This window comes from Myotis yumanensis, unplaced genomic scaffold, assembly GCF_028538775.1.
Source record: "Myotis yumanensis isolate MYYU_CA2020_CCGP unplaced genomic scaffold, mMyoYum1.0.hap1 SCAF_6, whole genome shotgun sequence".
NCBI lineage: Eukaryota > Metazoa > Chordata > Mammalia > Chiroptera > Vespertilionidae > Myotis > Myotis yumanensis.
In genome coordinates, this window is record NW_027223757.1 from 36276988 (window position 1) to 36304493 (window position 27506).

The 27506-nt window shown below is 41.4% G+C and overlaps 1 protein-coding gene and 1 pseudogene across 1 annotated transcript; one reads left to right on the top strand and one right to left on the bottom strand.

Annotated features, from left to right (window-relative positions):
• Positions 1-1321: 1321 nt before the first annotated feature.
• On the bottom strand, positions 1322-26934 carry AMD1 (adenosylmethionine decarboxylase 1). The gene is made up of 9 exons (XM_070417902.1): positions 26531-26934; positions 8253-8339; positions 7213-7339; positions 5889-5991; positions 4545-4587; positions 4301-4445; positions 4090-4182; positions 3852-4007; positions 1322-3456 (listed from the first exon to the last, which is right to left on the bottom strand). Exons 1-9 carry the CDS (start codon positions 26638-26640, stop codon positions 3316-3318), a joined length of 1005 nt encoding a protein of 334 aa, XP_070274003.1. The 5' UTR covers positions 26641-26934; the 3' UTR covers positions 1322-3315.
• On the top strand, positions 21584-21901 carry LOC139013089 (large ribosomal subunit protein eL42-like; annotated as a pseudogene).
• Positions 26935-27506: the final 572 nt, after the last annotated feature.

The following is a 27506-nucleotide window of genomic DNA, read 5'->3' on the forward strand; positions in this document are numbered from 1 at the left end:
AACTTTTTACTAAATGAGAGCACTGTATAAAGCAGCGGTTGCCAACTGGTGGTCCATGGACCACTGGTGGTCCTCGAGGTCCGAAAGGTTGGTGACTGCTGGTATAAAGAGTAAATACTATGTGATCCTACTTTTAGGAAAATATCCTAAGAAATCCAGAACACCAACCAGAAAGAATATATGCACCTCTATACAGTGGCAAAAAAGGAGGATCCCTTTGTGACAGCATGGAGGGACCTGGGGAGTATTATGCTAAGTAATAAATACTTTACTCAAATTTTGGAAAATATTCTCTAATAAGCTTATCCTAAGATGTGCATAGACATTTTCATAAAATTCTGATGTTCAGTTTACTGTAGCCAAGGAGACTGAGGAGCTGAAATTTTACCAAAGAATCACAAAATATGTACACGAGCCCTTGCTGTTGTGCTTTCATGGTTAGAATGTTGGCCTGCACACTGAAGGGTCTCAGGTTCAATTCTGGTCAAGGGCACATGCCTGGGTTGTGGGTTCATTCCCCCACTAGGGGACGACGCATGCAAGAGGCAACCAGTCTCTCTGTCCTTCCTTCCCACTCTCTCTGAAAAGCAATGGAGCCCTTGCTGGTTTGGCTTAGTGTCAGCCTGCAGTCTGAAGAGTCCCACCGTCTACTCCGGTCAGGGGCATGTACCTTGGTTGCGGGCACATCCCCAGCAGGGAGTGTGCAGGAGGCAGCTGAATTGATATTTCTCTTACTGATGTTTCTAACTATCCCTCTCCCACTCACATCCTCTCTGTAAAAATAAATAAGTAAAAATAAAAAAGCAATGGAAAAAATATCCTCTGGTGAGGATTAACAAGTAAGTTCTTGTTGGCAAAAAGATCAAGTTTATAATTGTGTTCTAGTTAATAGAAATAACCATCAATTAAGTACAGGAAGCTCACAGCTTGTTCTCCATTCCACCATTATGAGGTCGGTTCCATAAATGAATGTGGTAACATTCTACCTTCAAACCTTTGACTCCCTAAGACCAAACTCACAAATACACATTCTAATTCTTACTATTTACCCTTTCTAATCTCTGATATCCTGGTACATAGTCCAAAGAGTTCTTTTGAACTTCAGTTAATAAAGCCATTAACAAAAAATGTTTAAATCTGAATACCAATTAGCCATTCTCCCAGGAGCTCAAAGGTCTTTTGTCTTCATAACTCACAAATCTTAGGAAATAATCATTTAATAGATTTTTCAATTAATTTAAAAACTTTAGATGACTAATATTTGATAATGTATACTATTTAAAAAATACATCAACAGAAATTTTCTGAATGGCACTAGACAATCAATTAAGGAAACTTTTATTGAAGCTTAAATTGTGGTACAGAAATACATTTCACCTGATTTAAGTCCAACACCACCATGAAGAGAGAAATTATGGCACCAAAAGTTTCCCTCCTCTATCATAATATACTAGGATTAATTTAAATTACTACTTAATCTACAGTTTTCATTTTTCTAGGTTTTGTTTCATACAAATTTGTGTAGCTTTTCAACATTAGGTAGAAATCTTAAATGTATTAGAAAAAAAAAATAGACCTCAAGCCATCTCATGTCATCAAATTCACTGGGACACTGTTCCAAGAAAATCCACTTTGAGCACTGGTCCTCAAAACAGCACCAAAACAGTAGGTACTGTGTGCTAATTACAGAATCAAACTGATTCATTGATTGAAAGCTTCTTCAATGAAACTTTGAATCAAGAATGTGCTTAAAATAAGTCAAAAGTGATCCAACCACTTGATTTCAAAACCAAGTAGATTTTATGTTTAGAAACACTAAAAAAAAGTGTTTCGTTGATAAATACGGAAGGAACAAAAACATCACTGCATTAAGCCCCAATGAAAAAAAAAAAGTGAGGACAGAATACAAAATGTAGTCGACTTTGCTGTTTTCTAGGCTGCTTAAATCTCACAGTATTTGCAAATACAGCTAAAAATGCCAACTCCTAAAAGCCTGTATTTCTAGTCATTTCCCACTGACCATTTTGGATTTTCGTATGTTTTACGGACAGCCTTCTGCTTCACTGTGGATGTCTGAGTAACCTGAACAGTTCTCATTCACATGATCCCCTGAAACTGTGGTGAAGAAAACACCAGTAAGAGGAACACATAAAGTCAGAACACTATCATGTGCATCACAGTCACAGAACTTCAGGTCACAAGATGGCAATGACATTCATGCCGCTCTGAAATAAAAATTAAGGTGAATGATTTGATTTGACTTACTGAATCCAGTATAACCTTTGTTTTCTCCTTGCTAATAAATTTAGTGATAAAATTTTTTTTATACTACTAACTTAGCAAGTTAGTAAAGACACGGTCTTCATGAGAAGCTATCTTATTTTACTGGAGAGCACACAATGGCATAGTTCCCATATAGTTCTGCCAGTGTAGTTTAATATTAGTTTGTGTCTTCCTTGCTAATCAACACTAGAAGTTTACTTTTGTCACTACCTTCTAAAAGAGCCAATGCCAATAAAAACTCCCTTGACCTTAAAAGAAAATTAAATCCTAGGGTCCATCCCCTTTCCTCCTCTGGGGTATAAGATTGGTATAGACCCAGTGTAACAGTGTATTGCTTTATTGGGGCGGGGTTGGGAGGGGAGACACCATGGTGAGGAACAAAATCAATGAAAGGAATACAAACTCAGGAAGTAATAATGTTAAAACAGTAGTACACAAAATGGTTAACTGCAATCACTTTCTTAAGAGGACTCCACTCGTGGAAGAAAAACTTTAATTGCCATGGCAAAAAACATCTGAATGAAGTAGAAATTGTTTTCAATAACATTAGTAGAGAATATGTCCTAGAAATTGGAGGTAACTGGATGTAACATCCTGGCAGCAATTTAATAGAACAGTCCCGGATGGTTAGGCTGAGGCCAACACCTAATGAGGACGAAAGCCTTGTCTGTGGGGAATTTTGGAGGATACCTGGAGAAATATTACACTGTGCATAAACCAAATTGAATTTTTGTCATAAGTGTTGTAAAGTTTCATATAGCAAAAGTTTTTTTCTACATGCACTTCAATTTCACAGCAAGAGTGGCATAGGATGCCTAAACACAGAATAGAGCATTCATGCAAGATATCTAACTCCTTGATATAATAATGCATACAATTCAAAATGATTACACTATCATTACATCTAGGGCTTTCTGCAACTACAAGGTGGTGGTTATGGAAAGCATGGCCCCCGGTATCAATATCTAAAAAGCAGCCACCACCTTCTTTTATGTGTGTTTCCTTTTTGCGTTTTTTCTTCATTTTTCTTAATCAACTCTGCTGCTGTTGCTGCTTCTTAGCAAAACTGGTAAAAACAAAGTTGTAATCATTGAACATAGCACTCTGGCAATCAAGACGTTTAAAACCTTCAATCTTCTGGGGCGAAGAAAGCACTGTGCGACATTTAGAACTCTGGGGAAGAAAATTAAATAAACTGTTAGTGCTTCCAACCTGCAAAAGATTCACAAACAACATAGTCATGCCACAAATATTTAAAACATTTATCTTCATAAAACTATGGTATTTGAAATATCTTAGCTGCCTTCTTATGGGCTTAAGTGAGATAAGATAATTTATGTCCACCGGCCCCCATCCCAATCCCAGGCCTGCCAACAGGGACAATAAACAGTACGGGGGAAGCCCACCAATTAACTAGATATAAAACAAGAACCAATAGAAATTTAATGAAACAGAGGAAACTTTTCATCCCAAAAACCTCAACTAGTATCTGACTGATAGGTACCATTTTATGACATTCCTCACTACCCTTATTTTCTGGAAGATTTTATTGTCAAAAAACGAAGTACCTGGTTTACAAACAAGGTGGTCACAAATTTTCCTGGCTTGAAGACTTCCACAACTTTTCTGATCAGGTCATCATAGGAGGTCTGACTTAAGTTTGTTTCAAAGCTAACATAAGAAAATTCTGGTTCTGGAGTGATGTGAATAGTCCAATAAGTTCCCTTAGAGAAATAGTTTTGTGTTAATAATGGAAATGGCACACTTAAATATTTAAATAAGTATTAAGCAAATATTATTACTTACATCCGATTTCATGCCATTCATCGAATACCCACAAGGATTGAACATTGTGGCATCAATGACAGAACCTGGTATCAGGTCACGAATTCCACTCTCCTGAAAAGGAAAGAAAGAAAAAAGAGACTGAATTAAATACAAATTTAAAAAATAAAACAAGAATGAGTTAATATATTTTAGTCCCCAAGCAGAATCCAGAATTACTGAAAATCCTTACACGAGTGACATCCTTTGCAGTAACACCATCTTTCATGTAGAACTGGTCCATAACTGCTGGGTCAAGCTCACTCATCAGAATTTCCAGGGTTTGATCTGGCTGACTGATTACCCTACTCTCTGGGAAATCCAAAGTATACAAGTACCTATACAAAAGTAAAAAATCATTTTTAAAAATGACAACTGGCAATTTAAAGTAATCTTATATACAAGAAAAAAAATTGGTAAGATTATGTCCAACATACCAACAGTCAGAATTCATACGTCCCATACAATATGCTGCTCCATCTGTTGAGGGAGGAGAAAGTAAAATAAATGCAACAGTTCCATTTGATAGGATGGTTTTTTTTCTCACCCTTCCAATAGCTGGGATGATACTATTTGCCTCCTACCAGAAATATCAGTGAAGGAAAATAAGTGGGTGAATTCACAAGTAGGCAAGACTCTCCCCCATCACCCTTTAAAATATATGTATATATTTTACTGACTGTCGTTTAGAAATTCTCTTCAGCAGCCAGTGAGTCAGTCTAAGTGGTGCTGAGAAAACTATGGTTCCTTCTCCCCTAAAACACCATTAGGAAATAGAATTTGGTTGCCCATTTATCTACTCTCCCAAGTAAATACAACTTATTTTATGTAATACTTTCCATATTGTTTCAAAGCCTCACTCAACACAGTAAATTAACAATTGGTAGATATTTACATTAAGTTACAATTAGCACTCTCTGATTTAGACCAGTTTAGTTTCATATTAGTAGATTAGAATAGAAATCTGATTTTTTTTAAATCATGCCAGTAAGTGACTGTCAAATTATTAAAATGATCCTAAGTTATCAGCTTTATTTAGGATATAAGGGTGTTGGATTAGAAAACCCTAAGTTCCTTGACCTTAAAGCTCAAAAAGGAAGGTTTATAGTCCTGGCCGGTGATTCAGTTGATTGGAGTGTTGCCCAATACACCAAAGGGTTGCAGACTCAAATCCTAGTCAGAGCATATACCTAGGTTGCAAGTTTGATACCTGTTCAGGCCATGAGAGGCAACTGATCAATGTTTCTTTTTCACATCTCTCTCTCTCAAAAAAGCAAAACAAAACAAAACCCAAAACACACACATATCCTTAATATGTATTTTTTTTAAAAAGATCTCTGAATAAAAGTTTTGTAAATGAAAGAAAATCTTGCCTAGTATACTGAAGGCACATATGATCTCACTGTGCTGGTCATTTATAAAGCAGCTTAATTCCTGTATAGAATGCTGGATCAGTGTCTTAACAGAGGATTATGCAGTCACTCACTGGGCATTTTTCTGGATGAAGGGATCATAGCCTTCATATACACTAAGTTAGATATAAATCAGAGCAAGTGACTGGATCAAGATGAATTTGTTTCATTTTCTATCATTTTAACAACAATGACCCGAGGTGCACACACATATACTCTAAAATTTATAATCAACTATATTGATACACTTAACTTAATTATAAACATGCTACATTTGCATAAATGTGCTTTCATATATATAAAGATTTCTGAAAAGATATACCTCTAACTTTAATAAAGCAGGTTTCAATTCTATTTATTTAAACTTACTTGGGAAAATTGCATTAAGAAACTCTATTTCTTCCTGGAAATTCCGGTGTGGGTACCCTTGGTGAGAAGGCTTCATGAAATTCTTACGAGAATAAAAGAAGCTCTAAAAAAGGAAGATAAACCAATATCCATGAGTCAAGTGCTATTAGGAACAACTTTGTAAACTGTGGAAAAGTCTCAGCAGAGTATTAATATAAGTGCATTAATGACTTTCTACAAACTAAAATGCCCAGCCTACAGATGATGGGTCATAACAACGATGCCAATTAAAATACAATAAAGCAGTGGTTTCTGATCTGAGCATTAAATAGACATGTAAACCAAAATTTTGTGGGAGAACATGTGTACATTAAACTTTAAGAGTCAGTGATTCAGCACTAGCCAGTGTAACTCAGTGGTCATCCTTTGCCCTAAAGGGTCGTGGGTTCCATTCCCAATCGATACATAGCAGGGTTTGGGTTTGTTCCCCATTGGGGGCATGTACATGAGGCAACCGATCAATGTTTATCTCTCACATCAGTGTTTCTATCTCTCCAGAATCAATGAAAAATACATCCTTAAGAAAAGAGTCAGTGATCAAAAAATTAAGGACATATTACTTGAGTTTCTTATGAGGATCAATAATTAACAAAAACTTTCTTAGGTCCTAGTAACAAGATATCCTTTACCCTAATTAGGTAAAATACTAAAATTCAACATCTGCTCATCAGAACAATTATGCCCTAAGTAAACACCGTAATTCTTAAAAAAAAAAATTTTTTTATTGACTTCAGAGAGGAAGGGAGAGAGAAAGAGAGATAGAAACATCGACGAGAGAGACACATCGATCAGCTGCCTCATGCATGCTCCCTACTGGGAATAGAGCCTACAACCTGGGCATGTGCCCTGATAAGAAATGGAACCCGGGACCTCTTGGTCCATGGGATAATGTTCAATCCATTGAGCCACACCAGCCGGGCTATCACCTTAATTCTTAAATGTTATCAGAATTTAACTCTATATACTGTTGCTCTTAACATAATCAACTTTTTATTATGAAAACTGAATTTTTCCTGCTTTCACTTGTTTTCTTAGTTTCTTTGCCCTTCATATTAACATTTCAAGGAGTTAAATATTGAACATGCCTGGTTTCTTCATTTCTTTCTCCCATATGGATTTTATCCCAACTCATTCTCTGCTTCCTCCATATTCTGCAATTCTTCAGCATCAGGAAGAATATTCTTTCTCTCATGGTGTGCCTACCCTTACCCATTACAACCAAAGCAATAAGTATATGAATTTATTTATAAGTTAAAGGATTAAATAATGTTTTTTGATTACTTACTTGAATTGAGTCAAACCCACTGTAATCCCTAGCAAGTTTCAACAGGGGAACCAGTGCTTTCAGCAAGAGGGTGGTACCACATGTCTTCAAAATGAAACGTCTCTTGGAGACAAACATGCTACTCTCACTACAATTAAAAAAAGTTACAATATTATAATGCTATTTATGTACTATTGATACAATTAACCTATTATTGGACTATAATTTACAATATAAATTTTTGCTAATTTTAAATGTTAAAACCTCAAGGAAGCAAATAATGTACTACAGTAGTCTTCCTCTTCTATTATACAAAAATCAGTTTAAGTTCTAGAACCCACAGAAATAGTCCTTAAATTCATTTAAAGCATATTAGCTCATTATACACACCCTCTTTTTTACTACTAAATTTTTCTCCTCACCTATCCTAAGACATTATTAAATTCATACTTTACATCATCTTGCACCATCCACTCTCACATGTACTTCTCTAGCCATCTCATTACTTCTTACACTAGGTAATAAGCCCAGTGAAGAAAGGAATGTTTGTTTTCACTCACAATTATATCTCTATGATACCTTAGGAACCTTGTTCAATCCAAGGCCCATTATAATATGTATAAGAATTCAACATATTTACTGAATAAATTATCTTTGTATCTATAAAGAGGTTGAATGACTTTTTTCTGTTATAGATGGCAATCCTATTTGTACAGCGGAGCTAACTTCACTTTGCCTAAGGTTCTGATATTGAGAGGCATATACTAAAAGTAAGACCCCAATCTGCAAGGTAAAGGTACAATGTCATTCTACCCACTTTATAGATACTTCCTGCTCACTACAAATAGGTAAAGATGGCAACCATCTTGAAGATCTTTCAGGTAAGACTTCAAAACCTACTGCCTAGGGATACCTGAATTAACATTTTATTTTACACCGTATTTTTAAAAATAAGGTTAAAATAATTATAGAACTAAGGTCCAGGGGAACAATTTGCTATTCTATATATAGTATAATTCAGACAGAAATATGTTAGGTAACTCTTGTTTTACAGGACTTACCTGAGTACATAAGCTTCCTGCTTGTCAGTTTTTGTCACACTTATGATTGAACATTGCACATCCTTCAAAAGTATGTCCCACTCGGATCTATCATTTAATAAAAAAGATGATTGATTCATTATACTATTTGCCTACTCTCAAAAATTATAAATCACATTTAGAAGAGTTTTTCAATGATCAACAAAACGTATTTTATATTTGTTGGCACATTTTTATAGTAGCTTCTCTACATTTAGATTTGTTCCAAAACTGTCTATCTATATTGACATCCATTAAATAAGATAACATTATTGGCAATTTACCAAGAAAAAGACAAATAGACAAAATACCATAAATAAGCCATATACAGAGGATATTCAAAAGGAAACCAAGGCCCTCACCGGTTTGGTTCAGTGGATAAGAGTGTTGGCCTGGCTCTAACCGGTTTGGCTCAGTGGATAGAGGGTCGCGGCCTGCAGACTGAAAGGTCCCAGGTTCGATTCCGGTCAAGGGTATGTACCTTGGTTGCAGGCACATCCCCAATAGGGGGCGTGGAGGCAGCTGATCAATGTTTCTAACTCTCTATCCCTCTCCCTTCCTCTCTGTAAAAAATCTATAAAATATATATTAAAAAAAAAAAGAGTGTTGGCCTGTTGTCTGAAGGGTCCAGGGTTTGATTCCTGTCAGGGTCACATGCCCAGGTTGTGGGATTGATCACCAGTAGGGTGTGCGGGAGGTAGCCAATCAATGATTCTCTCTCATCAATGATGTTTCTCTCTCTCCCTTCCTCTCTGAAATCAATGATCTATAATAATAAAAGCATAATATGCTAATTAGACTGGATGTCCTTCCAGACGAAGCCAGGGCTGCGAGGAAAGCCGGTGCCGGCAGCAGGGGAAAGGAAGGCATACTTTTGCATGAATTTTGTGCATCGGGCCTCTAGTATTTATATAAAAGGCTAAGTGTCTGTCTGTCCAACCGGTAGCTATGACGCACACTGACCACCAGGGAGCAGATGCTCAACGCAGGAGCTGCTATGAACTGCACTGGCCATCTATCCTATATAATAAAAGGCTAATATGCAAACTGACCAAATGGCAGAACTGGTCGCTATGATGCGCACTGACCACCAGGGGGCAGACGCTCAACACAGTAGCTGCCCCCTGGTGGTCAGTGTGCCAGAAGCTGGGTTCATGGCTGGTGAGCGCAGCAGTGGAGGCGGGAGAGGCTCCCACATCCACGGCAGCACTAAGGATGTCTGACTGCCGTGTTAGTCTAAGCCAGCAATTGGACACCCCCCAAGGGCTCCGGGATTGCGAGAGGGTGCAGGCTGGGCTGAGGGACTCCCTGCAAGTGCACGAATTTCATGCACCGGGGCTCTAGTATATATATAAAGGCCTAATATGCAACTTTCCCCCATGGGAGTTCGACTGGGAGACCCATCAGTCGCTATGATGTGCACTGACCACAGGAAGGCCCTCGCCGGCAGCCGGGGAAGGGAGGCCCCAGCTGGCAACCAAAATGCCCTGATCAGTCCTGATCACCAGCCAGGCCTAGGGACCCTACCTGTGCACAAATTTCGTGCACTGGGCCTCTAGTTTCCAACTCTGCCAAGATCCCCCATGGTGCAGCCTACAACCTAGCTCAGCCCGGAAACGGTGGCTGTGGATGCTGGGTAATGACGCCATGTAGCAATGCCCAGCTTCCTCTCCCTGGTGACTAGGCTCCTTGGAGTTTCTTCAGCCCAAGAAACCAACTTGCTTTATAGTCAGGTGCAAACATTTTATAGTTTATATGTTTGTGAAGTGTTTTCCCGAGCCACAAGTCCTAGAGTAGGTAGATAGTAGACTCAGTAGAATCCTATTTTCTTTTCATTAGCAAGACATGAATAGGGATATTAAAATATTTCTTCTAATTGATTTCCTTTCAATGTGCATGAATCTGTGCACCGGGACACTAGTGTGTGTATGTGTGTGTGTGTGTGTGTGTGTGTATGAAAAGGAAAACCATTACTTTTCACTAGTTAAATGATTAAAGCATATTAAAAATTGAGAAACATTATAAAAAAATGAAGAAAAAAAAAACCTTTGGCTGGCAATTCAACAGTACAAGCATTCCCACAAGATCTTGCGCATACAACGTGGCTCTCTAATGTAATAGGAAAATGTCTATTTCAATAAAGTAGAAAGTCTGTAGTACAGGCAATAATAGCAAAACTGAAGCCATATGGATATACAACTAAGTAAATTAGTATTTTTTTTTTCTTAAAAATTTGTTTTGATTTTGAGAAAGAAAGGGAGAGGGAGAAGGGAGGGATAGAAACATCAATGAAAGAGAAACACTGATCAGCTGCTTCCTGCACAACCACTACTGGGGAATGAACCTGCAACCCGGGCATGTGCCCTGACCTAGAATAGAACCAGTGACCCCTTGGTTCATAGGTCAACACTCAACCACTGAGCCAAGTTGGCTGGGTCTTTGCCCATTCTTTAATTGGATTGTTTGTCTTCCTTTGGTTAAGTTGTATGAGTTCCAAAAAATAAAGGAAAAAAACGTATCCTATCTAATAAAGAGGTAATATGCAAATTGACTATCACTCTAACACATAAGATGGCTGCCCCCATGTGGACACAAGAAGGCCACCATAAGATGGCAGGCAGGGGAGGTCAGTTGTGGGTGATCAGGCCAGCAGAGGGTAGTTGGGGGGGAGCAGGCCTGTAGGGGAAGGCAGTTGGGGGTGAGTAGGCCTGCAGGTGAGGATAGTTAGGAGCAACCAGGCCGGCAGGGGAGGGCAGTTGGGGGCAATCGGGCCGGCAGCGGAGTGGTTAGGGGCAATCAGGCAGGCAGGCAGGCGAGCGGTTGGGAGCCATCAGTCCTGGATTATGAGAAGGATCCCAGATTGGAGAGGGTGCAGGCTGGGCTGAGGGACACCGCCCCCCCCCCCCCCCCACAGGAATTCTGTGCACCGGGCCTCCAGTAAATACATAAGAAGTTACATGAGTTTCTTAAACATTTTGGATATTAAACCTTTATCAGATGTATCATTGCCAAATCGCTTCAAGAGATATCTGAGATTTTGCTGCTTATAGTTTCACGACTTACATTTAAGTCTCAGCTTTTATTCTCTGTTGCTGACTGGATAAACTCATTCACTCTTTTGTCATGTCCATTCTATTTAAGCCCATCCAGTAATTTTTATTTCAGTAATTATTTTCAAGTTCTATCTTCTATTTTTTTTGCTAAGACTCTTTCATTTTGAGAGTATTCACTCTTACTTATAAAATCGGTATGACAGCTGCCTTTAAATCTTGATCTGCATCACCTCAAGGCTGGTATATGTTGACTGTCTTCCTTTGAGAGACACTGAGAATATCCTGATCTTCTGTATAATTGGGCAATTTATCATTGCAGCCTGAACATTTTGATCATGTTATATAATTTTTTAAAAATGTTTATGGAAGGGGGCAGGGGGAAGAGGCAGCAACAGAGATCGATCAGCTGCCTCCCACAGACGCCCAGACTGGGATTGAACCTGCAACCCAGGCATGGCCCTGACAGGGAATTGAACCCATAACCCTTCAAGGATAAGGATGATGTGAGCCACACCAGCCAGGCCAAGTTATATAATTTTAAATCGTATTTAAATCCTACGGAGCATGTTGATTTAAAAATTGTTTTAGCCGAAAACGGTTTGGCTCAGTGGATAGAGCGTTGGCCTGCGGACTGAAAGGTCCCAGGTTTGATTCCGGTCAAGGGCATGTACCTAGGTTGTGGGCACATTCCTGGTAGGAGATGTGTAGGAGGCAGCTGATCGATGATGGTTCTCTCTCATCGATGTTTCTAACTCTCTATCTCTCTCCCTTCCTCTCTGTAAAAAATCAATAAAATATATTTTAAAAAAATTGTTTTAGCAAGCAATTAAATGTTATGGTTCAGTCTTCAAGTTCTCATCTAACTTCTTTTTATGGGTTTATGTTAGGTTTCAGTTTAGTTAGGGAAGGCTATTATGCATGCCACTAGAGCCTGATGCTTGGCCCTCCAAGCCCAGGCTTTGCCTGGAAGGCGGTCTGATCTAATTAGCATATCAGCTCTTTATTATATAGGATGGTATTCAGATCTATCATGCACTCAGTGGCCAGTCTGGTACTGGGAGCTGAGCTATCAGTTCTCAAAGCTTTGGATCTTCTGTTTAGGATCACAGCCATACATGAGCAGCTCAGGGGTATTCATATAAATCTTTATGCGACTCACTTTCTTCAACTCTTTCTCCTCTCCATAATAGCTCTGACAATGTCTGGCTCAAAGGCAGAAGCAGGGGAACTTTTTGGTCCTCTGGCTAGAAAGCCAAGGCTTTAGGTTTCCCACTCTGCAGCAGGCAGCCTGTGATTATCTGTCTCTCTTGGGCCAAATGGGGAGATGACAGAGGGAAAACAACAAGAGGGATATCCCTGATGGTATTCTATCTTGGGACCACAGTTCTTCTGGTCAAAAAATGTTCCCCCCTCCTTGGAGTTTAGGCATCTACCTGGCTACAATTACTACAGGATTGCATTATCTGTGGCAGGAAAGAACAGAAGAAAAACAAAACAAAATAAAACTAAACCAAAAGGGGATCCCACCCATTCTCTTTGAGCCAAAGGTACCCCTCCTTCCTGTCTTTACAGACCAGAAAAAGAAGACTTCTTGGAGTTCTTTATTTGCACCTGGTGTGCAATTCCAGGTTTCTGGCAGCCTTTGAGACCACCCTAGGAGATTCCAGAGGAAAAAAGAAACAGGAAACCACGGCTGTTTCAGTGGCATTTTAAATTCTGGTTTCCTTCTTTCATTCACCTGCTAACATTTACTTTTCAGAGCCCTCACCATGCATTCTGTCCAGGGTTTTTAGTTGCATCTAGCAAGGTGCTTATTTCACCTTAATGGAAACCACACAGTGCTCCTGTAAGTCATTCACCATTACTTAAATTCTGCAACCAAACAGAAATCCTCCAGCAGTCATTATTTTTCCAAAGTCAGTGTGAAAGAAAGCAGTTGTGTGAAAACACCTTAAACACAGTTGGATGGTCTATCAACCAAGTGGTTATAAAGACATAATCCTAGGAGAGCTGCTAGGCTCAGAAATATAATAAATACCAGAGGCCCGATGCACGAAACTCGTGTAAGAGTAGGCCTTCCTTTCCCCAGCTGCTGGCACCCACCAGCTTCCTTCCCGGCTTCGTCCAGAAGGACATCTGGTCTAATTAGCATATTATGCTTTTATTATTATAGGTAACAAGTCAGGGGGGAGGGGCAGGAAAGATGTGACAGAAATAAAACTGAAGATATTAATACAATGCTATACATGTGCATTAAGTGAATGGTGAAAAAGACCAACACCAAAACAGCTGAGAATTCCAGCATATCATTCAATCACATTTCTGTGGAAAAAATAAGCCTCCTTTTGTAAATAAAATGAGGCTTTATTGAATTCTAACCACCCCCACTCATTTATGAGTGTCTATGGTTGCTTTCTCCCTATAAGGTCATAGCTGAGTAGTTGCAACATAGACTACTGTCTGCCTTGCAAAGTTTTAAATTTTCTATCTGGCCCTTTACAGATTTTTGCTGACACCTGTTATAGAGGAAAGATTTTAAGTGCCCTGTTTTATGTCCAAATTTTTAAAAAATATATTTTATTGATTTTTTTTTTTTTACAGAGAGGAAGGGAGAAGGATAGAGAGTTAGAAACATCAATGAGAGAGAAACGTCAATCAGCTGCTTCCTGCACACCTCCTACTGGGGATGTGCCCGCAACCAAGGTACATGCCCTTGACTGGAATTGAACCTGGGACCTTTCAGTCCGCAGGCCGATGCTCTATCCACTGAGCCAAACCAGTTAGGGCTTATGTCCAAATGTAATGATGAAAAAGACCAAGTATTTTGTACAGTTGACCAAGGCATTTTCTAAATTCCTTGTTTGTGATTTCAAAGTAAGATAGTATAAAGTTAGAATGTAACAGCAGGTTCAGTATGGTGGAAGGTGACACACTAACACCTAGACTAGTCTATAGTATAAACTATTTTACAAAATTGGTCTTTTTGTAGGTCATTGTTATTTTACATATGTTTTAAATACAGACTAGTGGCCTGGTACATGAAATTTGTGCGGGGGCGGGGGGGGGGGGGGATCCCCCTCAGCCTGGCCTGAACCCTCTCCAATCTTGGATCCCTCTCACAATCCAGAACCACTGGCTCCTAAGTGCTCACCTGCCTGCCTGCCTGATGCCCCTAACTGCTCCCCTGCCGGCCTGATGGCCCTAACTGCTCTCCTCTCCTTGTCTGATCCCCCTAACTGCCTAATTGCTCTCCCTTCCTCTCTGCGCCTTCAGACCCCAGCGCAGGAGTGCTGAGAGCTCTCTGCCAACGCCTCACCCCCGTCCTGACGCCCCTCTCCAGGCCAGGCGGTGCTGCGGGCCTGCGTGCGCTTCTGCTGGGGGGCCGGCGGCGGCAGCCTCATGTCCTGGTGGCACAAGTCCCTGCCTCCACCCCCCAGCTTCTATGTGCATGCACCTTTGACTGGTCGTGACTCGGACACTGTTAGGACCCATTAGCATATTCCCCCTTTATTATATAGGATGAGTTCAATAAATCATAAATTGACAACAAAGCAGAAGAAAGAAGACAATTTTGGAATGTATTTCATAGTGTTGATTTAGTGATTGGAAAATATTGCAAAAGACATTCAAAATATTACACAATTGCAAGGTGCTATAAAACAACAAAAATTCATAGATAAAGGAACATATTCTAATTTGAATTACATTTTATTTACATAAGTGCAGCCACCTCACCTCACTGGTTTTCAACCGAGGATGACTGTCACCCAGAAAACATTTGGCAGTATTTAGAGACATTTTTGGTTGTCACATTGGTGGGGGTTCGTCATTGCAGACATGTAGCTGGTAGAGACCAGGGATGCTGCTACACCATAGGTCAGTGGTTCTCAACCTCTGGCCCTTTAAATACAGTTCCTCATGTTGTGACCCAACCATAAAATTATTTTCGTTGCTACTTCATAACTGTAATGTTGCTACTGTTATGAATCGTAATGTAAATATCTGATATGCAGGATGGTCTTAGGCGACCCCTGTGAAAGGGTCGTTCGACCGCCAAAGGGGTCGCGACCCATAGGTTGAGAACCGCTGCCATAGGTAAATAGGACACAAGTTATCTAGCCCAAAATGTTAAAAGTGCCAAGGTTGAGAAACCTAACTTCAAAGTAAAGTACTAAAAAATACTATCAGATCATGATAAATGATCCCAAAGTAGTGTGCTCCTTTACTAATGGCAGTATATGGACTGAATGATCCGTTACCATTCCTGAAAAGTGAAACATTAACGACATAGTGTGGTCTAGTCCAAGCTGGTGTTGCCCTACAGACTAAAGGGTCCTATGTTTGATTCCGGCCAAGGGCACATGCCCGGGATTGCGGGCTTGATCCCCCTCAGTAGGGGGCGTGCAGGAGGCAGCCAAGCAATGATTCTCATTGTTGATGTTTCTATCTCCCTTCCTCCCTGGAAAAAAAAAAAGTGTGGTCTAATAAAAAAATAGAACAAGTCAAGGTGTTTACATGAGAAAACATACGATTAAAATGACAAGACAGACTTCTACACCAGCTGACTCCGTTATACATAAAATAGGCAAGTGACGACACTGAAAAATGTTTTTAGCCCTAGTCAGTTTGGCTCAGTGGATAGAGGGTCGTCCTACATACCTCAGCTGCAGGCTCCTCCCCAGCCCAAGCCCTGGGCGGGGCACATGAAGGAGGCAACAAATCCATGTGTTTCTCTCACATTGATGTTTCTCTCTGTCTTTCCTCTCTCTTCCACTCTCCCTAAAAACAACAACAAATCAATGGAAAAATATCCTCGGGTGAGGATTAACCAAAAGAAAAAAAAAAGTTCTTTCTGATTTTAGGAGACACAAACAAGGATAAAAAACATCAATCAGCTGCCTCTTGCATGCCCCCTACTGGCAATCAAGCCCACAACCTGGGCAGGTGCCCTGACTGGGAATGGAACTGGTAACCTCTTGGTGCATGGGATGATGCTCAAGCAACTAAACCACACTGGCCAGGCCTGACTACATTTTTTTAATGTAAAAAGTAAACACCTCAGGTCAAATGATCTTTAACAAAAATACCAAGACTACACAACTGGGAAAGGACAGCCTCTTTATTAAATTTTGGGAAAATTGCGTCTCCACACAAAAGAGTGAAGTTGAACCCCTACATCACACCATATGCAAAAATAAACTTAACATGGGTTAAAGACTTAACGGGAAAAGTCTGACACTGGATTTGGCAATGTTTTCTTGGATGAAACACAAAAAGCACAGGCAACAAAAGCAAAAATAGACAAACAGGAGTATATCAAACTTAGTAACTTCTGTGCATCATAGGAAAGCACTCGACAAGAGTGAAAAGAAAACCTGCAGAATGTGTGAGAAAATATTTGCAAATCATATATCTAACAAGAAGTCAACATCCAAAATCTACAAGAAACTCTAACACCAAATGCAAAAAAATGGCCAACAAGCACATGAAAAGATGCTCTACACCACAAATCATAAAAGAAACGCTAATCAAAACCACTTCACACCCATTAGGATGTAAAGGGGGGGGGGGGGGGCGTTGCGGATAACAAAGGCTGGTAAGGAAGTGGAGAAATTGTCACAATACATAGAGTGTACCTTAGGTGAAAATTACCACATGCTCTAGCAATCCCACTTCTGGGTATATATCCAAAAGGATTCAAAACAAGATCTGGAAGAGGTATTTGTACATCCATGTTCATTGTAACTCACAAATGTCAAAAGGTAGGAAGCAACCCAAATGTCCATCAAGGGACTAATGGATAATGAAAATGTGGTATATACATGTAATGGATAATTCACACTTAAAGGAAACTTTTTGTCACATGCTACATGAATGACATTATGCTAAATGAAATAATCCAGTTACAAAAGGACAAATACTATGTGATCCCACTAATGAGGTTCCAAAACAGTCATATGAAGTATCTATAGTAGTGAAAATCATAGAGAAAGTAGATAGGTGGTTTGTCAAGGACTGGGGAGAAAGGAGGGAAAATAATATCCTATCTAATAATAGACAAACATGGTAATTGACCATACCTTCACTATGCCTCCCATCGGCTAATCAGCGTGATATGCAAATTAACCGCCAACAAAGATGGTAGCTAATTTGCATACTGCAGGAAGGGCAGGACAGCGCCATCCCAGCTGCCCTGCCACCATCCGGGCCGGCCTGTTATCTGCGATCCTGGGCCGGGGGGCGGGAGATCCGGTGTGTGACCAGACCCGGGCCCCAACCCCTGGCGCCGCCAACCTCCTGATTGGCCCTGCCCTGTGCACAACCCGGGGAGGTGGAGCAGGCATCTAGGGATTGGGCCTGCCATCTGCCACCGGGGAGCAGGCCTAAGCCAGCAGGTGGTTATCTCCCAAGGGGTCCCAGACTGTGAGAGGGCACAAGTGGGGCTGAGGAACACCCCCCTACCCCCCGCCAGTGCACAAATTTTTGTGCACCAGGCCTCAAGTTTTATACATATAGTTTCACAAGATGAAAAAGGTTCTAGAGACCTGTTGCGCAACAATCCTATAGAAATAAGATTAATATGCTAATTAGCTGTTATGTGAGATGTAATGACCAAGCGCATCACGACCAGATCATGGATCAGCAGGAGGATGGGCCAGTGAGGTACAAGTGGGCTGCAGAGAGCTACAGGAGGGGGCAGGGCAGCAAGCAAGCGGGAGGCGGGGCAGTGGGCAGAGAGCTACAGGAGGGCAGCAGCGACCTACTAGGGCACGGATCTGTGCACAGGGATACTAGTAAGAATATACTTAACAATCCTGAACTGTACACTCAAAAGTGGTTAAAATGATAAATTTCATGTTAGGTTTTTTAAAACTTTCATTAAAAATGTAAATGACTAAGGGAATAATGCTGCTGGAGGGTTTTCACCCTTATCACCTAAGGAATTAGAATTGAGTTTGATCCTACTATGAGATCCAATAGATCAGACACTACAGATGGTGCCTGAAAATTTGCATTTACAAGGCCTCCATGTGATTAGATTCCACTAATGGATTACTTTCTTAAAGCTTGTTTCAGAGTTATCAATTTACTCAAAAAGCCTATTTGAGCCGAAACCGGTTTGGCTCAGTGGATAGAGCGTCAGCCTGCAGACTGAAAGGTCCAGGGTTTGACTCCGGTCAAGGGTATGTACCTTGGTTGCGGGCACATCCACAGTAGGAGATGTGCAGGAGGCAGCTGACTGATGTTTCTCTCTCATCTATGTTTCTAACTATCTATCCCTCTCCCTTCCTCTCTGTAAAAAGTCAATAAAATATATTTAAAAAAAAAAAAAGCTTATTTGAAGCTGCCCTCAACTATGCTTGCTAATAGCATGACTTTCCTTACATTCAGGCCTCTACACCTTACCAAGGTAGCAGTCTTTGGGTCATACCCTAAAACATAAGATTATTCATGAAAGCCTAGGCCAGTGATGGCGACCCTTTCTAGCTCGGCGTGTCAGCATTTTGAAAAACCCTAACTTAACTCTGATGCCGTGTCACATACAGAAATTTTTTGATATTTGCAACCACACTAAAACAAAGATTTATATTTTTGATATTTATTTTATATATTTAAATGCCATTTAACAAAGAAAAATCAACCAAAAAAATGAGTTCACGTGTCACCTCTGACACGTGTATCATAGGTTCGCCATCACTGGCCTAGGCTGACCAAAACAAATTCTGAGCATGCCTTCTTAGGGCAGTTAATTCAAGATATCTGGAGAAATAAATATTCTCTTTTTGTTCAAATAAATCAACCCAATAATCACAGTATTCTCCATCTCAAATCTCTACCCCAAATTTAAATCACTTTCAGTATAATTATTGTTTACAGTACTTGAAATGTGCACTTCTGAAAGAAAGGTGGTTTAGAGATGGCAGTTCAAACTTTTTGAAACTGTTAGAAATGTAACAAGTTTAATTCAACAGGAAACTTTTCTACTCCAAAGCATTTAAACTGAAAGGTTTTTCAGCAATGGGCTGTAAATTCCTTCAATGTGAATTATCAATTCTGCAATACTGTGCAATGATGTAGTCAAGTAAGGCATGAGTTCTGGGAAAGGTAATGCTGAGGTGTGATTTACTATCTTTGCAACTGCCCCTAACACTTTACTTGCAAGTTATATTTTAACTTATAAAAATAAAATACCTGGAAGTTTCTCACAATTAATGAAATCTTTATGTATTCTCTTTACTTTCACTAGAATTTCCCACCTCCTACTAAGAATAAGTCCGATTTGTGATAAATCAAAAGCAAAAAGCCTACTTTATTGTCCTTAAAGATCAAATTAAACTATCTTTTCTTTTTACCAAAATTTCTTATTTTCTGACAGACTTCCTCCCCATTACTTCCATCCATCCCAAAGCTGCCATTAAAATAAGACTTTTATTTGGTCCAAATTAGTGCAGGAACTTAAGACATTTTTACACATACTTTTGAAATCTGAAAAATTAGTAGACAAAACTGCAGGTTAAGATATTACTCCTTCTTTTTACATTTCAACTTTAAATACTGTGTGAAATAAGTCAGTTTTAGAACACATCATCCTTTCCTTTATTTACTTAGATATGCCAGGACTACTGCTTCCCACTAACAGATGATTAACCAGTATTCTTTAACCCAGCCCATACCAGACAAAATTTTCTATTAAAAATGACCCTCCCCTCAATTACATGTGTCCCTTTTATCTCCCTTGAGAAACTAGTAAAAGATTACCAGTATTACAAAATTGCTTGGAAAGATAAGCCTATTTTACATTAAGTGTGTTCTATCCCCTCATGCCACATTAAAAAAAAAAAAAAATCAACTCCAGATGGACTGCAGATATAAATATGAAAGGTAAAACAATGTTGAGGGATGAGCAAAGATATCTCAAATAGTTGTGGACAAGCTCATGGGAGGCTTGCATGGCCGCCTTACAAACTCAAAGACCGAAAGTAACCACCTAAGATGGTCTGAAATGAAAACTTCCTAACTAAAAGCGAATCTAATGATCAAAATAAACAGGAACAGAAGAGAAACAGAGGCATGGATACAAGCCAAAGACTGACAGCTGTTTGAGGGGAGGAGAAACTGCAAGAAAGAAGATGAAGAGATTAGCCAAAGAACATATAATGCATAATCCACAGACAACTGTGTGGGGATGGCCAGAGGGAAGGGTGGGATGGGGACATCTGTAATAGTGTCAAGTAAAAAAAATAAATGGAAATAAATAAATAAATAAATAAATGGATAGAGGTAAAAAATAAAAGCGAGTCATGGCAGGTAGTCCTGTACTAGGCAGGAATATTCATTGACAAAGGTCAACCTTTATCTTAACTGAGCCTATTGTCTTTTTTGCAACACATCTTTGTCAGAGTCATTTTTTTTCCAGACCCCTAAGGGCACAATCACTGTACCAGAGCAAACCAAAGAACCCTCACTGTTTTCATGTTAATTGTTCAGTTAAGTATCCTATACCCACCAATGTAAAAGAAGTGTCTATTGTTGTGATGACCCCCAACTATAAAATTATTTTCATTGCTACTTCATAACTGTAATTTTGCTGTTATGAATCGTAATGTAAATATCTGATATGCAGGATGTGTTTTCATTGTTCGCGACACACAGGTTGAGAACCGCTGGATCCAGTTCCAGAGATTTCCAAGCTTTGCATTCTCCCACCTCACTAATCACCAAGAAATTTCATGTAACCCCTCTAAGTCTTTTCCCTTGTATTCTGATGTATAAAATATGTGGTAAAACTGACATTTTCCAAAGCACTTTCTCAGTCCGTTGCTTCCCAGCAAATTTTCTCAGCTTGGTTCAAATAAACTCAAAGATTCTCTACAGGTTTGGATGTCTCTTATGTCAACAGAGTACATAAAAACTGCTAACCATTAAAGGGGAAATATTAATAAATTGAACTATATTAAACTTATGTGTTTCTACTTTCAAAGGTATCATTAATAAGGAAACCCATAGAGGATATATTTGTGATACTGGACAGAGATTTCATCCATAACATATTAAGAACTATAAATAAAGTCACCCCAGAAAAAAATAGACTTGAACAAACATTTCACAAAAGATATCCAAATGACAAATAAAGATATATAAAAAAGGAAGCTCAACTCCATTAGTCTGATGGGAAATACCTACTACTACTACACACACAATAGCTAAAATTAAAAAGACAAGTGGTTAGTTTTCCCTGCTGATAGCACTCTTGCAAACATGGTGAACATTCCTAACACCCGCTGAACTTTCTTTCTGTAAGAAGTGTGGCAAGCATCAACCCCACAAAGTAACACAGTACAAGAAGGGCAAGGATTCTCTATGCACAGGGAAAGCGGCATTATGACAGGAAGCAAAGTGGTTACGGTGGGCAGACTAAGCCGATTTTCAAAAGAGGCTAAAACTACAAAGAAGATTGTGCTGAGGCTTGAATGCATTGAGCCTAACTGCAGATCTAAAAGAATGTTGGCTATTAAGAGATGCAAGCATTTTGAACTGGGAAGAGATAAGAGAAAGGGTCAAGTGATCCACTTCTGAGCTTCATATTTTGTTTTATTATAACAAAATCTTGATATGTTCAAATAAATAAATAAATAAATAAAAAGACAAGTGTTACATGAAGATATGGAGCTACTGGAACCCTCAAGCTAGATATATGCACTCTCTGACCTAACAGTTACACTCCTAGAGGTATGTTTATCTAACAGAAATACATAATGTTCACTAAAAGACACATGCAATAGTGTTCATAGCAACCTATTTGTATTAGCAAACTAGAAACTATTCAAATGCCCATGAACAGTAGAATGGATAAATTGTGGTATATCAACACAAAACAACTACAAGCACAACAATGAAAATGAACTACAAAACCTCAAACATAGTATCGACTGTAGGAGGCCTTACATGATGCAAACTAAATGATTCCATATTTATGGTATGTTAGAAGTTAGGACAGTGATCACCCTAGGGGTAGAGGGGGCAGGAAAAGAATTGTTAGAGGTGCAAGTAGGACTTCTGGCTAGTTATATTCCTTAAACTTCAGTGACATGAGTGTGATCAGTTAGTGAAAACTAGGTTTGCATTATGATTTTTATAACTTTTTATGTTTCAACAAAAAGTTTAAAAAATCTGTACTCAAAAGATAAGCTATTTTACTTACAGCCAGATTTTTCATATTATACGTCTTTCTTTGGTCAATGACCACCTCCTCAAACTCTGTTGGAATATTGCCTTCAAAATTACCTTATGGTTTTCTCTCTTGGTTCAAATCTTTAGAATTATTTTCATGTCACAATTCTTCCAGCTCCACACCACTTCCAATTAAATATTTTTGTCCTTATACTTCACAAAAGCAGCTTTTCCCCAAAATCATTTCAGCAGTTTTCCAAATTCATATTCATCTTTGTTATTGTACAAAGAGTTTGGGGATTTATAATGCTCTAAGTTGATTTTACACAGATGCAAATTGCTAAGTTTACATACTTGGGGGGAGGGCAGAGAGAGCACAACAGCAACCAAAATTATTCTTTGGTTTGTAGCAGTAAATACAACATATATGCTAATAACAACTAAATTAATGTTCCTATTAGCGAGGCAATTCAATCATATGCACGGTGAGAATCACTGAAAAGATTAAGCTACTATGCAAAAATCAGATTGTTTTTTGGAGGCATGCATGTATTTATTTTAAAATAAATTCTATTCATTTTTACATTTACCTACAAGATTTCTGACATACACACCTACTTGTAAAACTATCAATCACAAGATAGTGACCACTTCTACCATTCCCCAAAGGTCCCTCAGGCCTCTTTATAATCCACCCTTCTCTTTACTCCCAGACCTCAGGCAACCACTGGTGTGATTAGTATGCACTTTCTAGAATTTTACATACATTGAATCTTTCAGAAACTACCAAACCATTTCCCAAAGTGGTCTGTTCACGTTCCACCCTCACCAGCAATGCATTAGAGTTCTGGTTCCTTTGCAGCCTGTCAGGGTTTGGATATCAAAATTATGCTAATCCCAAAATGAGCTAGGAAATGTATCTCCTTCTCTATTCACAAGAATGTGTGTAAAAGGCTGGAATTATGTCTTCCTTGAATGTTGGAGAGAATACTCCAGTGAAACCATCTGGGCCCAGAATTTTCTTTATGGGACGATTAATGACTAATTCAATGTATGAAATGGTTATAGGACTACTTACATTTATATTTCTTCTTACACCAATGTTTGGAAAGGTATTTTTTTTTCTAGGAATTTTCCTATAACACGTTTAATGTTGTAGCATATGTAGTAATCCTGTTAGGACATTTGTGCCTGCTCACTCTCAATGTCCTTAGGTTTTACATTTGATATACAGTGTAAAAAGTAAATTTACTTTTTAATTTTAATCTACAAATCTATTAAAATCTTTTCATTATAACCTTCCATCTACATTTTAATGGAATTACTGAGAGTAAGGACATGAGGCAAGGACAAGCAAGGATTTCTGGCTTCCAAATTTTTATATCATTCAATAAAAACAAAACTACTAAAGATTGCTTCATGATATTAATCCTTCTACAGAATAATAAATCTAAAGCTTCCCAGTGACACTATCTCCTCTATTTGAATAAAAACTACATCAAATTATTAGGGGACCCTTTAATGCGTAGCCTTTTAAAATTACAATCAGATATACTTAATTCTCCATTCTTGGTTGATGGGGGTGGAAGGGAGAGATTGATTTTGTTCTAAAGATAAATATAAAACACTTGAAACATTTGTACAGTGGTTACTTACTATGTGTCACTGTTTTTAAGCACCAAATATACACTAACCCACTTAATCCTCACAACTACCCCGTGAAGTAGGTACCATTATTATCTCCATTTAGAGATGAAAATACACCACACAGCTAGTCATTAAGTGTTTGATTAAAATCTAGACATTCCAGAGGCCAGGCATCATTCCATTAAGCATATTCTTCTAGATGACAATTATCCTTCCACCCTCTTGCCAGGTCATCACTCTAAGTGATTTATCTACTAGCATCCAATATTTTTCCAGGTACTTTTAAAATCTCCTAGTAACATAACCTACCCGGTGCATTCTTGCTTGACTGACAGTTCACGGAAAAACTTTCCCAGAAAGACTACCAATGGACTTCTCAGTCAAATCGATAAAGATTTTTTTCGTTCTTAGTTACTCCATCTACAACAGCTGAAACACCCTAGAGAAAACTCTCAAAATAGTGATTTAATGAATGTTAAATATGTACAAGACGTGCACTAAATTATGAACTATACAAAACAGGATATTCTGTCCTTGAAGATTAAACTTTTGCCATTTTATGAGCCATATTCAAGTAGTAAGATAATTGCTACTGATAAAGGCACAAAGGAGAAGTGGTTCTCAAGTATTTAAAGAAAGCAAGCTGCCCTTTTACAAGCCTTTCTCTCCCTCCTGGACTCAGGGAACTCTTAACTACAAAAAAACCAACCAACCAAACGAACTAACAAAAAACCCCCAAAACAACCCAAGCTTAAATTCGGGCATTTCTACCCCAAGAACTTGGATAAAGGGTAAAATCCTCGTCCCTTTATTAAGAACGTGTCCTTACAAATAAAACTATAAAACATTTAATGAGTCAGGGCAAAACAAGGCTATTCATTTTAAGTAAGATTTTCTAAATCGTTTTTCCAAAGTTTATCACCAACACCAGGGAGTTTTCCTTCCCATCGGTGACATGGAGGCAATACTAAGCCTCCCCATATATTTTTAAGAAAAGTCACCGCTTCCTACAACACACATATAAAGTGCTTAGAACTGAGCCTGGCGCACGGCCAACACCGTCAGGGTCGCACAAAGCTGGAAAAAACGAGACCCGTAACATGAGCTATCACGACGCTGTTCTACAGGAGGACCCTTCCAGACCTGACGCCGTCAGGTCCCGGCAGCACGTGTCCTCCCGGAGTCCCCTCTCCAGCGGCTTTTTGTCAGCGACAGCGGAGCGCGCAGCCCACATTCCTGAGACGCCCATTGGCCCACGCCCCGGCCGGGCTCTCGGCGGGGCCCGGGCGCTCATTGGCCGTCCCCGCTCAATGAAGCGGCCGCGCCGGTTCCTGCGCGGCACCGCCGCACTCGTGTGCGGAGGAGCCCGAGCGGCAGGGGTGGCCGGCGGTCAGCGTGCCCCCGGAGCAGGCCCAGGCACCTGCGGCATCGCCCGCGCTCGGACACCCCAACACCCCCTACGAGACCTCTCGCTCCCCGCGCCACCAGCCCAGCTCTCTCGCGGGACTGCCGGGGTGGGAGGCTGGGGCCCCAGAGGCCTTTGCTGGCTTCTGCGTTCAAGGTACTCAGTCCCGGGCCCGGCGGGCCTCTAGCTCGTCAACACGGCAAACCCTATTCTGCCCCCACCGCGGCAGGACCCCGGCGGCTCGGGAACAGGTTACACACATCAAGGTCAAGAGTCGCGGGGGCCCGCCTCGCGGGCTCTGCGGCCGCCGGCGGGGAACGCCCCGACAGGCTTTGGTGCAGAGCGTGCTAGGGCGGCGGTGGGGCCCAGCCACTGCGACACCGCCGCCCCCCCCCCCACCCCCGCCGCCCGGGCGCCACACGCTGCCAGCGCGGGCCGAGCTGGAGGCCTGCTCGCCAGCGCCAGCCTGGGACGCGGAGGGCCGCTCCGATCCGCTGCACGCGGGGAGAACGAGTCCGGTTCAGACCCGCGCCCTCCCGCCCTCCCTCCCACAACCCCCGAGGCGGGCACGCCCGAATGAGCGCCTGACTGTGGCCGCCTGGCCACACCTGCCGGGAGGGAGCCCCCGCGGCCCCCCAGGCCACCCTCGCCCGGGGCCTCGGACCGCCAAGCCGCTCCGAGCGGCGCCGCCCGCGGCCCAGCCGGGGACGTTACCTGAGCACGCGGCGGCGGCGGCCGCACCGGCCTCCTCCCCTCCCCCCGGCTGCGCCCGGCCCGGCAACGGCGACGCGAGAAACCGGCCCGGGCCCCGCATGGACCGGGCGCTCCCTCCAGCACCCGGGGCCCCTTTCGCGGCGTCGAGATAACCCCCGAAGGCGGAGCTGCTCCCACCTGAAGCTGCTCCCACCCTCCGCCCATGGTTAGTGTCGCCCAGGCGGCGACAGCCCGGGATCCGACCGAGGGCGAGCGCCGCGGGCACCCACCTTGGGATGGTGCGGAGATCCCCCGATCCTTGACTCGCGTCGGCTTGCTGCTTGGAGAACCAAACCTCCAGTAGCTTCTCGGTCCCTTCGAAAAAATGTGCAGCTTCCATCACCGTGAGACTAGCGAACAACCAACAACCACAGAAAATCAACTAAATTAAATCTCTTCTCCCGCCGCTGCTGCGGATTGTTCCAGCTGTTTCAGGTTCCTTTTTTTTTTGCTACAATTTTATATTAACTTTTTTTAAAAAAAGAATAAAATTTTCCCGGCTTTTTTGTGTGTGTGTGAGCGAAAAGTTGAACGTGAGTCTGTTGGAAATAGAGGCAGATACAGTTCAGTCTCTTGTAGTCCGCTGTTCCCCCGTTAGAGAGCGAGCTGAGCGAGCGCTAGCTAATGTCGCCGGCCATACTGTGGAAGCGAGAGCGCTGCGTGAGCAGCGCCCTTATATACGCCGTCTCCCTCGAAAGGCCCGGAAGTGACGCACGTCCCGCCCCTGCGGCTCATAGCTGCAGCCGCCTGTCCATCACCGGCGGCCAAGCTGCGGCTGGCTGGCCGCCGGCCGGCGAGGAGCGCGGGGAGCTGCCCGCTGCTGCGGTTCGGGCTCGCGCGGCTCCTAGGGCGGGAGGTGGCCTGACGCTGTCGGCCGGGGGCCTGGGGAGCCGGCATGGCGCGCCGAGCGGGGGGGAGAGCGGCGGGGCGTGAAGAAAGGCCGTGCAGTTAGTTGTGTGGACGACGGGTCAGCCGGGAACGTGGGGGGTCCTCGGGAAGGGCGGCGGTGGCGGCGGCCACGCCGGGCTGGCGCGGTGGTTTGACCCGTGCGTTTCGCCGCGATTGCTGGGGTACTTGGCCATTCTCTCAAGTGTGTCCCCCTCCAGGCGAACGAAGCCGGGCGTTCAAACCCAGCATTTGTCAACACTTGACGCACTCGTTCCCAGGATCAGATTCGAAGGCGCTTTCATTCACGCCTTAGCTGCT

Excerpts from the sequence above, each read along its gene's own strand:
- AMD1 (XM_070417902.1), bottom strand. The coding sequence starts at position 26,640 with ATGGAAGCTGCACATTTTTTCGAAGGGACCGAGAAGCTACTGGAGGTT. Across the intron at positions 5,992-7,212 it reads GTGGGTTTGACTCAATTCAA|AGCTTCTTTTATTCTCGTAA; the intron begins GTAAGTAATCAA and ends TTCCTTTTTTAG. Across the intron at positions 4,588-5,888 it reads TCTTAATGCAATTTTCCCAA|ATGGAGCAGCATATTGTATG; the intron begins GTAAGTTTAAAT and ends CTCCCTCAACAG.